The 15,413-nt window shown below is 37.1% G+C and overlaps 1 protein-coding gene across 4 annotated transcripts in view; it reads right to left on the bottom strand.

Moving 5' to 3' along the window:
* Nucleotides 1–2,998: 2,998 nt before the first annotated feature.
* The window catches only part of setd5 (SET domain containing 5), a 99,917-nt gene continuing 87,502 nt past the window's right edge, over nucleotides 2,999–15,413 (bottom strand). For 3 of the 4 annotated variants that reach the window (XM_039771092.1, XM_039771095.1, XM_039771093.1), the window contains 6 exons: nucleotides 15,047–15,103; nucleotides 11,096–11,590; nucleotides 9,936–10,228; nucleotides 9,184–9,314; nucleotides 8,023–8,111; nucleotides 2,999–7,833 (listed from right to left, as the gene is read on the bottom strand). In XM_039771092.1, the coding sequence (XP_039627026.1) occupies nucleotides 7,150–7,833; nucleotides 8,023–8,111; nucleotides 9,184–9,314; nucleotides 9,936–10,228; nucleotides 11,096–11,590; nucleotides 15,047–15,103 (1,749 nt within the window). In that variant the 3' untranslated portion in view covers nucleotides 2,999–7,149. The remainder of the gene's footprint in view (nucleotides 7,834–8,022; nucleotides 8,112–9,183; nucleotides 9,315–9,935; nucleotides 10,229–11,095; nucleotides 11,591–15,046; nucleotides 15,104–15,413) is intronic. The other variant, XM_039771094.1, reaches the window with a different exon arrangement.

The raw sequence follows: 15,413 nt of genomic DNA, 5'->3' as shown, positions 1-15,413 counted from the left end.
CCTCTGGTCACCACGCTTCATGAAAGACACAGCAGCACTTGAAGCTGTGCATTAATGTCATAAGGATGAACTGTTGGCTTCTCGGGTACGTCCCACTGGGCAGAGATCCCTGGAGAACACCCACATCACGCTTGAGGGTCTTGACTGGCTTGGGAATGTCTGAGAATTCCTCAGGAAAAACTACAACCAAGTGCCTCCCCACAGCTTAAGGCCATGTTGGACTGTGACAGACTCGGAGAATGAAATCTGTTTAGTCTCAAGCAGAGGAGACTGCGTGGGGACCTAAGCATGGGTCTTAAAGCTTAATGATTGTTTTATTGTGCAAGGTCCACTGGTGACCCTGTTTTCCCCTCTGATATACTTTATTGTGTAGACCTTAATAAAAATGTCTAAACTTCCACCATTTTAATCAGGCACTTTAGCACTATCTCCCAACCACTTTCCCTTCTACATCTGTAATCTCAGGCAATTACACAGAATAAAGGAACAGGCGGGAGTTAAGTTATACATTTAATTGTGTATTACTGATAAAAATGGCCAAAAATATTAAGGAAGCAGAATGCTATGTGAATATTATTGACCAACCGCACCCTTACAGCCTATGTAGCAGTGCATCTTGAGGCTCTCGGCTCATCTTCAGCTTGCTTTGCTACAACATGGCTCTCAATACGACTGCTGAGACACTGTTGTCTTCATCATGGTCTTCTCTTTATTACTAGATGGCGAGAGGGAGACAGAGGTAAAGTCAAGGTAATCATCTTTATACCATTCTTACCACAAAACACAAACCAATGGCGCAACCTAGTATAGACTAGCCTCCGATTCTAAACCAATCATAAACAGCCATACTTTCGACCAATAGAATTCATTTTCCAGTCCCTTCCTGACCAGTTACCAGTGAAAGCGCTCAGGTAAAACTCATCCCCCTGTTGCTTTGTTTTAGTCAGTTTACGGACGTCTTTCGGTGGATGGCTCACAGGCTCCAAGTCGAAACATGGTCACCCTTGCCAAGTTGGTCTGAGGCTTCAAACGGGTCACCATAAATTTCACACCCTGGGGTTTAGGTAAACATCAAAGCACTGCTGTTTTTCATCAATGAAGTATAACAGGCCTCCTGAAGCACTATCTAATATTACATTTGCTTTCTCTAGCTTACAAATAATGACATACAAAATATTTATCAACTTATATGTAGTCCACCATAGTGATGAAATACAGCTTTCAAATTAGTGGTGACTCACATACTCGAGGATATTAGTGGAAATTAAGAGGAACTGAATTTAGGGCTGAAGCCAGGAAGCACTTAATTATGCAACGAATTGTGGGAATCTGAAACAAACTACCGAGACATGGAGTTGAAGCAGTAACCTGACAAACTTTAAGAGGAATTCTGAGGAGATACTGGGACAGATTAGCTATGTGCTAACCAAACGGGCTCCATGGACTGAGTTCTTATACTTTTTGTTATAAAAGTTAACAAGCAAGCTTAACCAAAGTCCACCCTTTTACATTTACAGAAGGCACCATGTGTGCTGAATAAAATGTCCCACTACTGTCACAGTCCTTTAGCATGAAAACTGTCAGAGAGTGAAACAGAACCACATTACAAAATCGGTGGGAAAGGTAGTTAAACAGAGCAGTAAATGTTAGAAAATATAAATGAGCATAATCAAATATGGGCAACACAGTGAAATAAAGATATAACAGAGAACAGTACCTCTTTAACAGGCCACCAGATGTCACATCCTAGGAATACACAAACCCATTTTCTTTCTTCCCTTCCCCTCCATCACAGTCTTCATCCTTCTTCTCAGCCTCGTCCCTTTCTTCTTCATGACTGCACCTGTTTAATCAATCAGTCGCTGTTTTTGAAGTAGCTCAGCCTGTTTGTCCTTTCACACCAGAGCTAACCCTTAAATCTCCATGCAAGTCTGATCTCGGTATCACTTCAACAGCCATGTTTCACTCTTGCATATGAATTGCTTCACAAACATGGCATGAGCAGTTGGTTTAGTGACAGATACAGATAAGCAAACTGCGGAAATAAAAGTGAAATGGATGACATAATAAAATTATTTGCATCAATTCCAAATATACAGACTGAATGATCTCCAAAGTTGGTGCAGAGACAGATGCCTGAGGATTCAGTCCGTGTTCTGCAAATATTTATCAACACAATTGAAATTGTAAAGTGCAGGACAGCAAGTTGATAACTAACAATCTCTCACACAACTATCGGCGACAAAACATTTGTTGGGTTTTCACAAGTCGAGACTCTGTTTATTCCAGTTCCTCTTTCTCACCAAGCAGAAACGAAGCTTTGAAAGAATTAGGTTTTTAATTACAGTCATGTGAAAAAGTAAGTGCACTTCATGGGATTTTTTTTTTTTTTTTTTTTAACATGTGTAAACATATTTGGATTCAACCTTCAGTTAAACAGTATCTCTCGATAAAGCTGATATAACAAACATCTTGCCATATTTACATTTTTGTATACCACAGTATAATTCAAATAAACCAAAATGCAAATTTAGCTCCAGAACCCATGCAATGTGTAGAGGTGGCACCAACAATTGGGCGTTTTTGCCACCACGGGAACTTTGGATCCTGAGCCACTCGCTTGTGTTGTGTCCCCACTGTACAACAGCAACTGTAACCCTTGCATGTCACATTTTTGCATAAAGAAGAGTAATATAGTGCAAAGTGAGGGGTGGGAGTTCACGGGGAACCCTTCACCAAGGCTGTCTTAACATATGCTTACTGGCTAGGGGCCCATGATGTTTCTGACGCCTATGTACGTTTCTGCTTTGCTATCAAAACAGGAGGCCCAAGCACACTACTTTGCCCGAGGGCCTATGATGCTGTTGAGAAAGCCCTGTCCTCCACCTAATTGCTTGAGGGGAAATTACTGGTTCGGTGCAGCGCATGGGGCAGTGCACCACAGAGGAGGCTATGAAGAGTAATGCGGTGTGAAGTGTAGTGTGACCAGCAGCCCCCAATCACCTTATTGCTTTGTAGAGGTGATTGCTTCAGTGTGGTGCACAGTGCAGTGCACCAGGGAGGGAGGTGACTATGAAGAGTAATGCAGTGTAAACTGTGGCACTCCATCTTCACTGATAACTCTCCAAAGTCCAAACTACTGACAGATTTATAAGATGGCACCCAAGACTTCTGGTCAACCAATCAGTAGAATTCATTTCTCAAGCCCCATGCATGATAGTTCATGGTTGAACAAAAAGTATGTATCCTGGAGTAGGAGCTAAAGGTACTACCTACCAGGATCTACAAATGGCTAGAGTTCCTGCTATGTGAATGCTACAAACGTTTTGGAGCTTTCAAAAAATCTCTAGTTCCACAAGAAATATCCTGTGGTGGGAATGTACCTTTTATCTAGTTGGTACGTTTCCACCTTCCCCATCACAGATATACAATATTCCAAGTTTTCAAAGCCAAAGCACAGCGTGGCATGGATCTGGAACCAAATGGTTTCATCAGGGGTGGTCCCTCTTCTACTTTTGAGTCCCCATGTTTTTTAAAGACCATGGGCAGGTGTGGAGATACTCAAAAGCCCCTGTTTGAGGGATGTGCAGTTGGAGTTCTCTCCTGTGGACATAAGGGAGTTGCCTCAATGCGGCTACAAGTCACGAGGAGGAAAACTCTCAACTGTTGTTTGTGTGAATGCACCAAGCAGTTGTTCCGAGTATTCCGCCTTTTTAGAGAAGGTGAGTGAGGTGCTTGGCTTTAATGGTCACACTGGGAATGGAGGAGATATCTAGAGGGGTGTGATCAGGAGCAACGGCCTGCTAGATCCAAACCATGGTGAGTTGTTGTTGGATAGGTCAATGGTATGTCCACAACAAACATCATGATCGAATGCAAGGAGGCTCACACATGTTCTTGGTACTGGAGCACCTTGGGCCAAAGGTCAATGATAGATTTTGTAGTTGTGTCATCTGACCTGAGACCATATGTCTTGGATGCTCAGGTGAAGGGAGAGGCAGAGCTGTCAAACTGATCACCACTTGGTCATTGAATTGGATTGGGAGTGAGGGACGTAGGCTCGACAGACTAGGGAAGCCTAAACAAGCAGTTATGGCTTCTTGGGAAAATCTGGCTCTGGCTCCCATTTTTGATGAGTTCAACTCCGAAAGAACCTCTTCCATATGCAGAGAGAGGTAGGGGACATTGAGTCCAAAAGGACCCTGTTCCAAAACCTCAGGTGTGGAAATGGTTTCTAAAAGCAATGGGTACATCTCATGGCAGCAACACTAGGTAGACAATCATGGACAGCAGAGGCGGAGGAAGCTTTCCGACTAGAAGAAGGTGGCAGCCAAGGAAATTCTTTCTTTGGAATCTCCTTACTTACATGTGACATACCATCAGGCTAAGATGACTGCTGCAAAAGACTGTGGAGGCAAAAGCTCAAGCATGGGAGGAGTTTTGGGAGGCCACAGAGAAAGACTACTGAATGACTTCAAGGTTGTTCTGGCAAACTGCTGGACAGCTCAGGAGGAGAGTGTGATCCTGCCCAGCATGGATGAAATGCCTATTCAATGTTGCATGGAAGGTGTGTAAAGCACCCTTGGAATGGCAGACTGGTGTGACAATAAGAATGTAATAAAAATGCCCAACCCCTCAGCAGCACACCAAGGACACAGTTGACAGTTTATAGGCATTGGTTGGCTTGGGAATATCTGGGAATTCCTCACAAAGAACTATAATCTGCAACTGGGGAAGGGAGGTCTGATCTGCTGGGCCTGGTGCCACCACGAATGTCACCAAGTGGCTGGGAAGATGAGATAATAAGAGACGAGGTAAATTTAAATTTCGCATTTGGAAAAAAGCAATTCTACCCCTACATGTATTACAACCTAAAATTAGAATCGGGAGCAAATAATTAAAACATCATTAGAGAGGATCTTGTCTGAACTGGTCTTATTTTAATCTCGGACATACAGTTGGAGGTTTGTAGTATTTACCATGTCAAGAAGAAATTAACTTTCGGAAAAAGGTTACAAATGCCTATGAGTCTAGGAAAGAATTTAAAAAGATCCCCATACAATTGGAAATCAGCCATGGTTGATGAAATACTTATGCAACCTATATAATTGTTTTTTTCCTTTCAAGATTTTGTTACATTAAAATGCAGTGTAGTAGTTGTTCAATAAAATCATAGAACAGCTCAAAGTCTGAATACTTTTGTAAGGCTATTTAACTGTTCATCTCAACACTGGTGTTACTGACATGATGAAAGGATGATCCAGAAGGCACTGCTTCTTTCTAAAAACATATCCCATCTTACAACTCTGTAAAAGGAGCTTGATGTGGCCACTGCTTTCAAAGAGATGAAAGTAGCCTTGAGCATGTTATAAACCAACTAAAACACTCACGCTACTGGTTAATATTTGCAGGTTTCAAAATTTCACAGTGGTAAACTGAAATATCTTCTATCTACAAACAATAATAACCATTCATTTAATGATTTTACAAGTGTAAAGAATTTACAAAATAAACTATGAATAAATATATTTCAGAAATATGCTTAACTCTGTAACTGAGAACAATGTTCAACAAAATACCAGTCAAAAATCCCACAAACAATATAGCCTAGTCTGATTGTGCAAGTGAAATGCACACAACTTTAAAATATTCAGGACACAGGAAATTAGCACCTTTGTTTATAATTTGATTATCAACATGTGTTTTATTATCAAAAATTATTACATCTCTTTTCTTTTTTTTCTTTTCTTTTTTCATTTTTTTTTTTGAAAAGTCCTAATTGTTACAATTAAGTGGGGAGCACAATGTCTGGCTTAAAGATATGGTATCCCCCTCTTAACATGTAGCTGCCATGGTTATGGAACTGTCAATAAAGGTTTCAATTAGAGAATAACTGTTTAGAATCTAGACCAAAGTTAACATTAACATAGATAAAGTGCCAGTGTGGGGTATGTATATTTCTGGAAATTCTCTAAAAGAATGAAAATTGCATAGGCTGCAAAGTCATATGTGAAACTCTCAAATCTAAAGAAAACCTTACAACTAACTTTAAAAAGTTGTATGAACTTTCTGAACACAGGTTATGACTTATTCATCTTTTAAACGGTTAACACATGGACAAGCCAAAAAAGGGGGAGCACAATCTTTATAACCAATCTCAAACCTCTTCTTTTCTACCAGATCTTTTATAAGATTGTAGAGGGACAGAAGGCAACCATGTTTTGCTTTACAAACAGCATAAAATCCTTCAAATTTTGTTTTTTGCAGAGTAGGATTACTCTGAACATTTAGACCAAACTCCTATTTTGCCCACCTCCTCTACCATACAAACAGGTCAAAGTTCGTAACAGTCAATAAAAAAAAATAATAATAAAAAAAAAATAAAAAACCTTTTTTTTTTTTAAACTCCAATTTTTAAACATCAAGATAGAGGGACTCACAGCATGAAAGTGTGTAAAATATAAAATTTTCACCGCAGCACCGTGGATTATTATGTCTGTACGAGTCAGGTACATTATAGCTAGCCTAGAATGGTTATAAATGTACTTAAAATTAGATAAATAAAAAGTCTAAATCCAGAATATTACAGTATACGTGTGAATGAGAGAGAAAGGGGGGAAAAAAAACTGTCAATCATATGGAATGCTCTATATGAGTTATTTTCACCCCATTGCATCCTCATGTAAATTTATACCTGATGCTACAAATATAATTTTTTATACAATTTTGTTACTTTATATATAAAAAATGTCTTTACTGCACAACAGACTATTGTTTTGGTTATAAACCAAATAAGGATGCCTAAACAAAAATGCTTGAGTTTTTTCTTTGCTTTTTATATGTACCTAACAACAGGTACATGTATTCTTTTTGCTTTCTATTTTTTTCCCCAATTACTTTGTACAATAACTGTACAATTCAGTTAAAATTGAAAGCAGGGGGAGGTGGTATAATTCTAGGAGCCTTACAAGCCCATTCCTGCCCTCCTTCCCCCCTTCCAAAAATCAAGGCCAAAGTTATTTATTATACCTGTTTAAAGGAATAATAATGCTGAGTCTGTACAAGTCCTCGTGTAAAATCCCTCCAAAAGGACTGATTGAGGCCTCAAGTTACATTTATTACGCACCACACATGGAAGGTCCAAAAATTCTAGTAAGTTCCTGACTGTGTCCGTACACCAGATCCATGTATTTGTGGGTGCTGATACTGGTTTATGGCAGTTCCTCGCTGTTGATAGTGCTGAGAGTTTGCTGCTGCCAACAGTTTGGTTCCAGACTGAAGTACTGTTTGTCCAGGGCTGGCAGGACTTAAAGTTCGTAATCCAGATTGCATTAATCTGGAGTTTACAGACAATGAGGTTGAATTAACAGAAGCAGCATTAGATGTTGAGGCAGCCATTAAGGAATCTGTCATTCCAGTCTTACAGTTGCTTTGGGTTGCAGAACAAGCCACACTCGTCATAGTCTGGCTACCCAGCACATTGGACTTTGCAAGGCTGCCACTGTGCAAAAGTATGTTGCTCCCAGAATGCAACAAACTATTATTATAGTGCCCAGAGCTCCCAGCTATAGGCACTACAGGGGAGTCCAATGAGGAAGAAGAACAAGAGGAAGAAGAATGAACTGGACTTGAATAAGTTGTATGCTGAAGTGAATGTTCTGTTTGGTTCTGAGATGTCCCAAGACTAAGTATATGAGAAGTTGACCGATACCCATGTCCTGGAGATGGTGCAGATTGACAATACGTACTGCTGTGTCCACGAAATGGTGACATACTTTGCTGAAGCAAGTTGTGAGTGTCCACTTGTTGCCCTTCTGAAAATAAAGTCTGAAGCTATATAGAGGGAAAAAAATAAATAAATTCAGCAATATTTCAAAGTCAATTTAAAATTTTGAATAGCACATAAAATGTGTATTTTACTTTTACCACTTCATGGAGTATAAATTAATTAAATCAAAAACTGATCATTTTTATTACTAACTACAGACCAAGAAAGTGCTATCTTAGCAGAAAATATTTTACCTGCTGGTTATAGCGAGAAGGACTGTGCACAGGAGAACCCCGGGAACGTAATACAGCCTGAATTTCTACATTCTCTCCATCTGTGGAGTCTACAAACAAACAGTTATATAAAAAAAAGAAAAAGAAAAGATGTTTCATTATCTTTAGCATCCAAATCCATCCTAAATTGTCCATGTGTGAATGTAGTAGTATAGGATTGTGCATGAGTACGGCTGTTTTGAGTAAAGGCTCTGGTCTGCTAAGACCCTGACTTGTATTAAATGAGCTTAGTGAATGTGTGTTATATTATGTAATACTAAATACAATAATTTGCCCTGATATTGGTAAAACAAAGCAGAGATTCAAATCTTAAATTATCAAGTCATTTTGACTACTTAGCACAGATGTACCATGGATAACATTACTAAAATTGTATTAGTCTAAGCAAGAGTCATACATGTACCAAAATGAATCCTACCTATGACTTCTGAATTAACCAATTAAAAACAATCTCTTGAAAATATACATTAAATAATTGCACTTTTAATTTTTATATAGAACTGTAGTAATTTCCATTGTCAACTATTAGGCCAAAAACACTGAAGAACACATAAGTATTATTATTATTATTATTTTTTAACAGTCTGATTATAAGGAGAAAGTGAAATGAATTTAATGAAGGGCTCTGCCAATATGTATCTGCAGGGGGAAAAAAAAGTTATTTCCAGACCAAAAACAAAAGAAAGTAAGAGACACAATGTTTTTAAGTAGGTATGCTATACAGTCAAAACAGCGTGTCTTTCGTTCTTTCCTTTTCAGAACTGAAATAACCATTAAGCTCTTTTTTTCCCCCCCTACAGTTGAGATGAAATTAAAACCTTCATCCAATACATTTATGTTATGATGTAATTATATCCAATGGAGTTCACACATTAAAATTATATGAGGAGGAGTGGAGCGTAAACCATTCAAGCTTTAGTCAGGATGTCAAATTATTTTCTCAAAATTCTGACTTGCCTGTGTTCTCCCCAATATAAATTATTGATATTAAAATGTTAAGTATTAACTACATTCATTGGTGTTTAAATATGCCAACTTCTATTAACAAAAATATAACTGTAAAATTACTAATTTTAATATGAAAGATTTAGGCAGAATAAATCAAATCTTATTGATCTTCACCTTTTTCCCTGCTCTCTCCAGAACTGGATTCAACTCTTTTCAAAACTCTTTCCACCTTCATTCCACCACGAAGTACTCGTTCCAAAACGCCATGACCCTCTCGCAATCTCTCCACAGACGTTGGCACCATCCTGTGAATGTGAAAAATAAACATTACAAAAATGTTAACACTGGAAAATAACGCTTTATTATTAGATATTAGTTTACTTGATTTCTTACAAAGCCACAATTAGACATTATTTGGATGTGCTGTCACTGTTCTCTGTTCAATCTGTCCACTTTAGATTATGAGTGGAATTAAGGACAGTATTTTGGGTTTAGGGAAAATGCTAGCTGAATTACCCAGTGTTTCTGTGCGAGAAGATGAAAAAATAAATTACAGACTGTGTATTTTCAGATTGTATTACCCTTAAACCTGACCAAAGGTTATATGTAAAAAAATCTGACTTATAGCAAGACTCACATACGTGCCAAATTTGGAGTCTGTTACTTTAAAAACTGATCAGTCAAAAAACAACAGAGATTGAGGTTTATAGATACTGAAAACAGATATGCAAGCGATTTTCACTTGAAAGCCTTTAATTTCACATCATTCTAGTTTTTTTTCTCTCCTTTTGTGTGGTTTAGTGGTACATGTGCTCTGTGATATGGCACTGTACTTGGTAACTTTATGAGATGCTAAGGGGCATCTTCCTCACTAACTGAATAGCTCAACAATATAAACCAAAATATGTGCTTGTATGTTTTCTCACCAGCGACTACTGATGGCATCCTGAGGTTTGCTGTGGGAACTGGCTAAAGTGACAGCAGATTGCTTGCTGCAGTCTGGCGGACTGACTTCTTCAATCTGAGGAATGGAAGAATGGATAGGAGAGGAAAAGCCACTTTCAGGATGGACAGGGACATGAAGTGTTGACCGGTTACAACGTGGAGAGTCTGCAGTCCCACTGCAAGTTCTTGTTGGTGTTCCCATAGATTTTACTGTTTCACAGGGAAAGCTTTCTTTTGCCTCTTGCTTCCGCTTTCTGTATTCCAGCAAAGAAACCTATAAAAAGTACAGTTAAGAAAAGATTTATTATCAAGTCTGAACAACTAACACACAATGTCAAATTAAAATCAAGTGTTGTGCAAGCTCTATTCTGAGAATTAGGTGATGGCAGTTTTTCTTTTTAATCAACTCTATAACAACAAATCATTTAATTTCTTGTTTAGTTAGCCAACTTAATTTCTACTCAAATTTTTTCACTCAAAGGATACTGATACTGCAAGGAATGGCTGATTCAAAGTAGAAGTTTAAAGTAGTAAATATTTGGAATGAAAATCTGCATCAACTGAGCTAGTACAGGAAAACCGTTACCGCAACAAAGCTAATAATCAACAGTTGCGTGATAATAGTTACAGTAAATACTGACATCTAACACTAAAACAAATTTCAAAATTATTTAAAAACTGCACACCAAGATGTAAAAAGTAGCCAAAAAGTATTTACTTTTTATTTTTAATAATACAAAAATTGAATTTAATATTAGTGAATAAGAGAAACAAACCAAAAAAACCCCCACAAAACTGAAAATCTTCAAAATTAAATGATTGATTCAGCAGTTCCTAAAATACACGTAGCCTGATAATATCTTGTCCACTATCAGCTTTTGCACAAAAAGCAACATTTACTTTGACTCATTTTAGTGTTGTTTGGAGTACGCATGGTGTGTGAAACCATTAAAAAACAAAGCAATGCTTCTCAGAGAAAATGTTCTGTGCAAACACTGTAGCACAAAACCACTACTGTGATATAATCTACCGCTAACAAGCAATAAATAGCACAAAAAAAAAAAAACATTTAAAATCTCTTATTCATACGGGGGGAAAAAATGAATTTCATCAGTTAATCAGCCAAAAAACAAACACTTGCCTTCTTTTTCTGAGGTGGGTTTTGATGTGGAGGGGTTCCACTTTCAGAGAAGCTGTACTGCCGGTCTCCTAATGGTGACATTGCACCTTGCGCAGATTCATTCATCAGTCCTTGACTTTGCCTACCAAAAAAAGCGTCCACAGGAGAAAATTCTCCTTCTGACTGAGATGCTCTCCTGTCACAGGAAACAGTAGAACCCCGGCCTGTTCCCTCATTGCGGTTCCCAGAAGCCAGCAGATTAGCATTCAATGGGGAGCAAGCGTAGATCAGATTAAACTCTGTCCTGAATGCCTGATCTTTTGCTTGAATTTCTACATTCTTCCCATTTACAGAGTCACCAGTACAAAGTGACCCTCCAGTAATAAAGGATGACTGTACAGGTGGAAATTCATCTGTAGCCGTAAGTCCAGAATGGATAGGGCTCTCCGTGCTGGAGGGTAAAGAAAGATCTTGATAACAAGTTCGAGACTGGTCAAAATCTGAACGAAGGCAAGGCTGCAAAATATGAAAGAGAAAGGTGAAAACATTTTGAACAACAAGAACACTTTCAAGTCTGAATCAAGACAGCTGTAGTCAGCTGGGTGATTTTCAATTTAATGTAAAGTAAGCACACTCAACATTGAAGTACAAAGAAGTTTTTAGTCAAAGTTCAGTAGGAAAAACTAAGACTAATCATTTGTAAATTAACTTTAATGTGGATTTCTTTTACATTTGACAAAGCTATGCAATCAGAAACTATCTTGGTTACATTAATTAAATTTAACTATGAGAAAAGTTTTGTGTATTTCCTCGGGTTCAGTAGTTGTTGTTTTTAACTGATATCCATCCAACTTTAAATTTTCACAACCCACTTTGCCCAAAACAGCATCATACATCATTTTGTGTAGGAGTGAAAAAGAAAAAAAAAAAAAACAACAACCACCCTGGATGTGACCTAGAGCAGAGACCATGCAAATACAGTTATCAGTCTAATCTAAATGGCATTTTGATGAGTGATGTAAACTATATTACCTGGTTTGTTTATGCCCACAGGGAATAAAGGCAAAAATTAATGTTTTGCATCCTAGAGACGTAGAAGCGGAATACTGTACATTCATCCATATTACCGTTTTCAATATAATTCTATATCATATTCCTATTTCTTAGTAAAACCTTTCTTCTGTGATCTTAAAAACTACAATACACTCATATTTTATGCCAGTCGCTTCCTGGTCATAACTGCAGGATGTCAGTGGCTATACCAACATCAAACAGGCAGGAAAGGGCCCTGTCAACTGCAGGGCTAGCATATGGATCCTCTACGTGAAATTAGAATTGGCTACCAATTTAGCAGCATGCCTTTGAACAACAGGAGGAAACCGAAGACCTAAAATTACAGAGCTCACATGGAACTGGCCTTAGGACTAAGCATCTTTTAATCTAAATCGCTTAAATTGTTGTGTCCACTTTGTGTTTAAATATTTAATTGTTTCTGTAAAAAGAAAAACATACAAAAAAACTGGTGTGTGAGTCTCAAAGCTCTAGGAATATGGGTTCGAATTCGGGTTCAGTCAATGTGTACACATTTTCCCACTGCTTGCATTTCTTTCTTTCTCTTATTGTGACAGAAATATACATAGTTTAACTTCCTTTGACTTTACAAAGAGAAACATATCAAACAGAACCGTAACCACATTTCACTATTCAATGCAATTAAACATCCAATCCAACTACCATAATGGGAATTAAAAAAAATAAATTATTTGGCTGGGAATGGTTCTGGCTGCTGCCACAACTCTGAACTGGTTTAGGCAGATATGGAAATATTATGTGTATGTTAAACTAATCATTCTCATTTTAACCTGTTTGCCAGAAATTCAAAATTCAACATCAATACAATACTAATTGGCAAAAGGTTTTTTAAAATTTAAATAAAACCAAGATGTGGAACAAAGGACTAATTCATTACTTATGCACAAGTATTTGACTTACAAAACTAGAATAATGAGGCTTTAAAAGTTGTATAATAAGTAAGAGTATGTCTGAACTTGACCTACAAGTTTAGTTTTCTTACTGAAATGACCAAATACAACTTTTGACTTCAGAATCAATATACAATAATTTCATACACTAACATATACTCATTCACTCAACAAATATATACATAAACACAATCACATTATATAATATACATATAGACAAATATGCAGAATATATTCATACATACACAGATTTACAATGTATATACACATCTAGATACTGCTAGTAAAGTATACCTTTCACATTTTTGAACTCTTTCTAATTATCTTAAGAGGTGAAAAAAATATTTAAAAATACAATATTTTTAGGAACAATTAAACAAGATGAAAAAACAAAAGTCTACAGAACAAAGACAAGTTAGGCACCTCTTAAGTAAACAGTTAAATGTTTTGCTTAACTGAATGAAAAAATGATATAGTGTTAACATAACAATATTGAGATTATGCAGCTATTTGACACATTTGTATTTACGTTGTACCCATACATCTTCTGGTATGGGGTTGGGTGGAAGGAGGATATAAAACTGCACCCATTTCATCCCTTATAAACATCATATCCAGATGATCATCTACCTGCTGAATCATTTAAGGAGATAACCACCTGAATATAAAGTTCTTGAGAGCAGATACAATTAACAATGTGTATAATTTATCACACCCCATGCAAGTGACCATTTTGTCACTTACAAATGCCACAAAAACCCAACGCTGCATCCCATCCAATCATTTACAAATAAATTATCAATCATTCATAACCTGATAAAATAATCATGTATAACAAATTGTGTTGTTTGCAACACAGCCAAAAACAATGATTAGCAAATCCCTGTAGTGCAATGAAGTACAAATGTGGCTGGAGTCCGATATATGCACTACCACCTTTTATGCATTTAAAGCACACTTTCAGGCCTATGTCTTAACTCTTTCCCATTCTGTGACTCAATACATGGTCTAAGAGTCAATCTGCAGCATGAAGAGATTTTTTACCATGCACCCTTTTAATGTTGCGTCATATTTTTAAAACATTTTTTTAAACTTTACAGACTGTTTTTACAAATGGATCATAACATACAGTTAACAAAATATTTTATAGCGTCAAGAGATTTCCTTGGATAATAAACCGCACACTAGCAGATTCATTTTAAAATAAGAATATAGCACCTATCCACTGTTAAAGCTAAAAGTCCTATGTAGGCACTTTACTCCATTCAGAACAGTGACAAGTGTACGAAACAAAAAGCCAGCATCTACAAATGTATAAATCGCTCTAATATTTGCATTGTTGGTTGGCAGAAGTCAGGAATGTGGCATATTGTAGGTGACAGAAGAAACAAGCTTGTTTTCTGACATTACGCAGAAAGTTGAACAATCACAATAAACACATTTAAATTAGTTAACATTACAGTATAAACAACCATGAGGGAGAGCAGTGGGGGCAACTTGCAGAAGACAGTAACAAAGTGAAGGTATGTGGTGGACGAATTCATTTCTTATATGTTTTGAAAATAATTTGAAGAGCCCTTCTTTAAATTGAAGTGGAACTTAAATATTGGAAAGAACTGCTCTAAAATAGCAGAAAAAGGTTGGTATGGCTTGCTGTGAAATTACTACATACCTCTACTGCTCTCCACTCATTTAGCATTTGATTTTAGTTTTACCGGCACACAACAAATTGAACACTCCACTTCCCACAACCAATTTTTGAGCTAAATACAAAATATTTGTCTTGAATTTCCCACCCTTCGCTTTTATTTTTTATTCTACTGTTATTAGGGTATGTGAAATAATCATGCACAGATTACTTATTGTCTATAGAATAACAGTAAAGAAACAACATGCAATTTTAAATGATAACCTCGAACCCCAGAATGCCCACCCCATCCTATCCTCATGTTTTATTCAGCTATTCTAAGTGAGACACTGTGATAACTACCTCTGGTGACAGGGACTCGGGCCTATGCGCAGGGGAACTCTCAGGGGAAGATATGTTCTAGAGAAGGGAAAAGCATCTTGTTATTTTTCTACTTGTAGTAAGGTAGCAAAAAACAAAATAAGGAAAAAAAAAATAAGGAAAACAAGCAGAGAGGACTGCCACAGCTTTAAAAGTAGAAAGTAAAATGATTTGGTTAGAAACCATTGAGAATAAGGAGAACATGCATCCTGGTGACCAAAACTTCATTAATATAATAATAATAAAACAACAGTATAAAACTGTTTTGGTTAAAACATTCAAGCATTTATTATAGTGCTTGAAACAACCACCTTAAACCTGAAGAGATTTCTTTAATCTGATAATTAAC

The sequence above is a fragment of the Polypterus senegalus genome, chromosome 12 (genome assembly GCF_016835505.1).
Source record: "Polypterus senegalus isolate Bchr_013 chromosome 12, ASM1683550v1, whole genome shotgun sequence".
NCBI classification, from domain to species: domain Eukaryota; kingdom Metazoa; phylum Chordata; class Cladistia; order Polypteriformes; family Polypteridae; genus Polypterus; species Polypterus senegalus.
The sequence above is the reverse complement of the archived record's forward strand: the minus strand, read 5'-3'. Positions and strand labels throughout refer to the sequence as shown.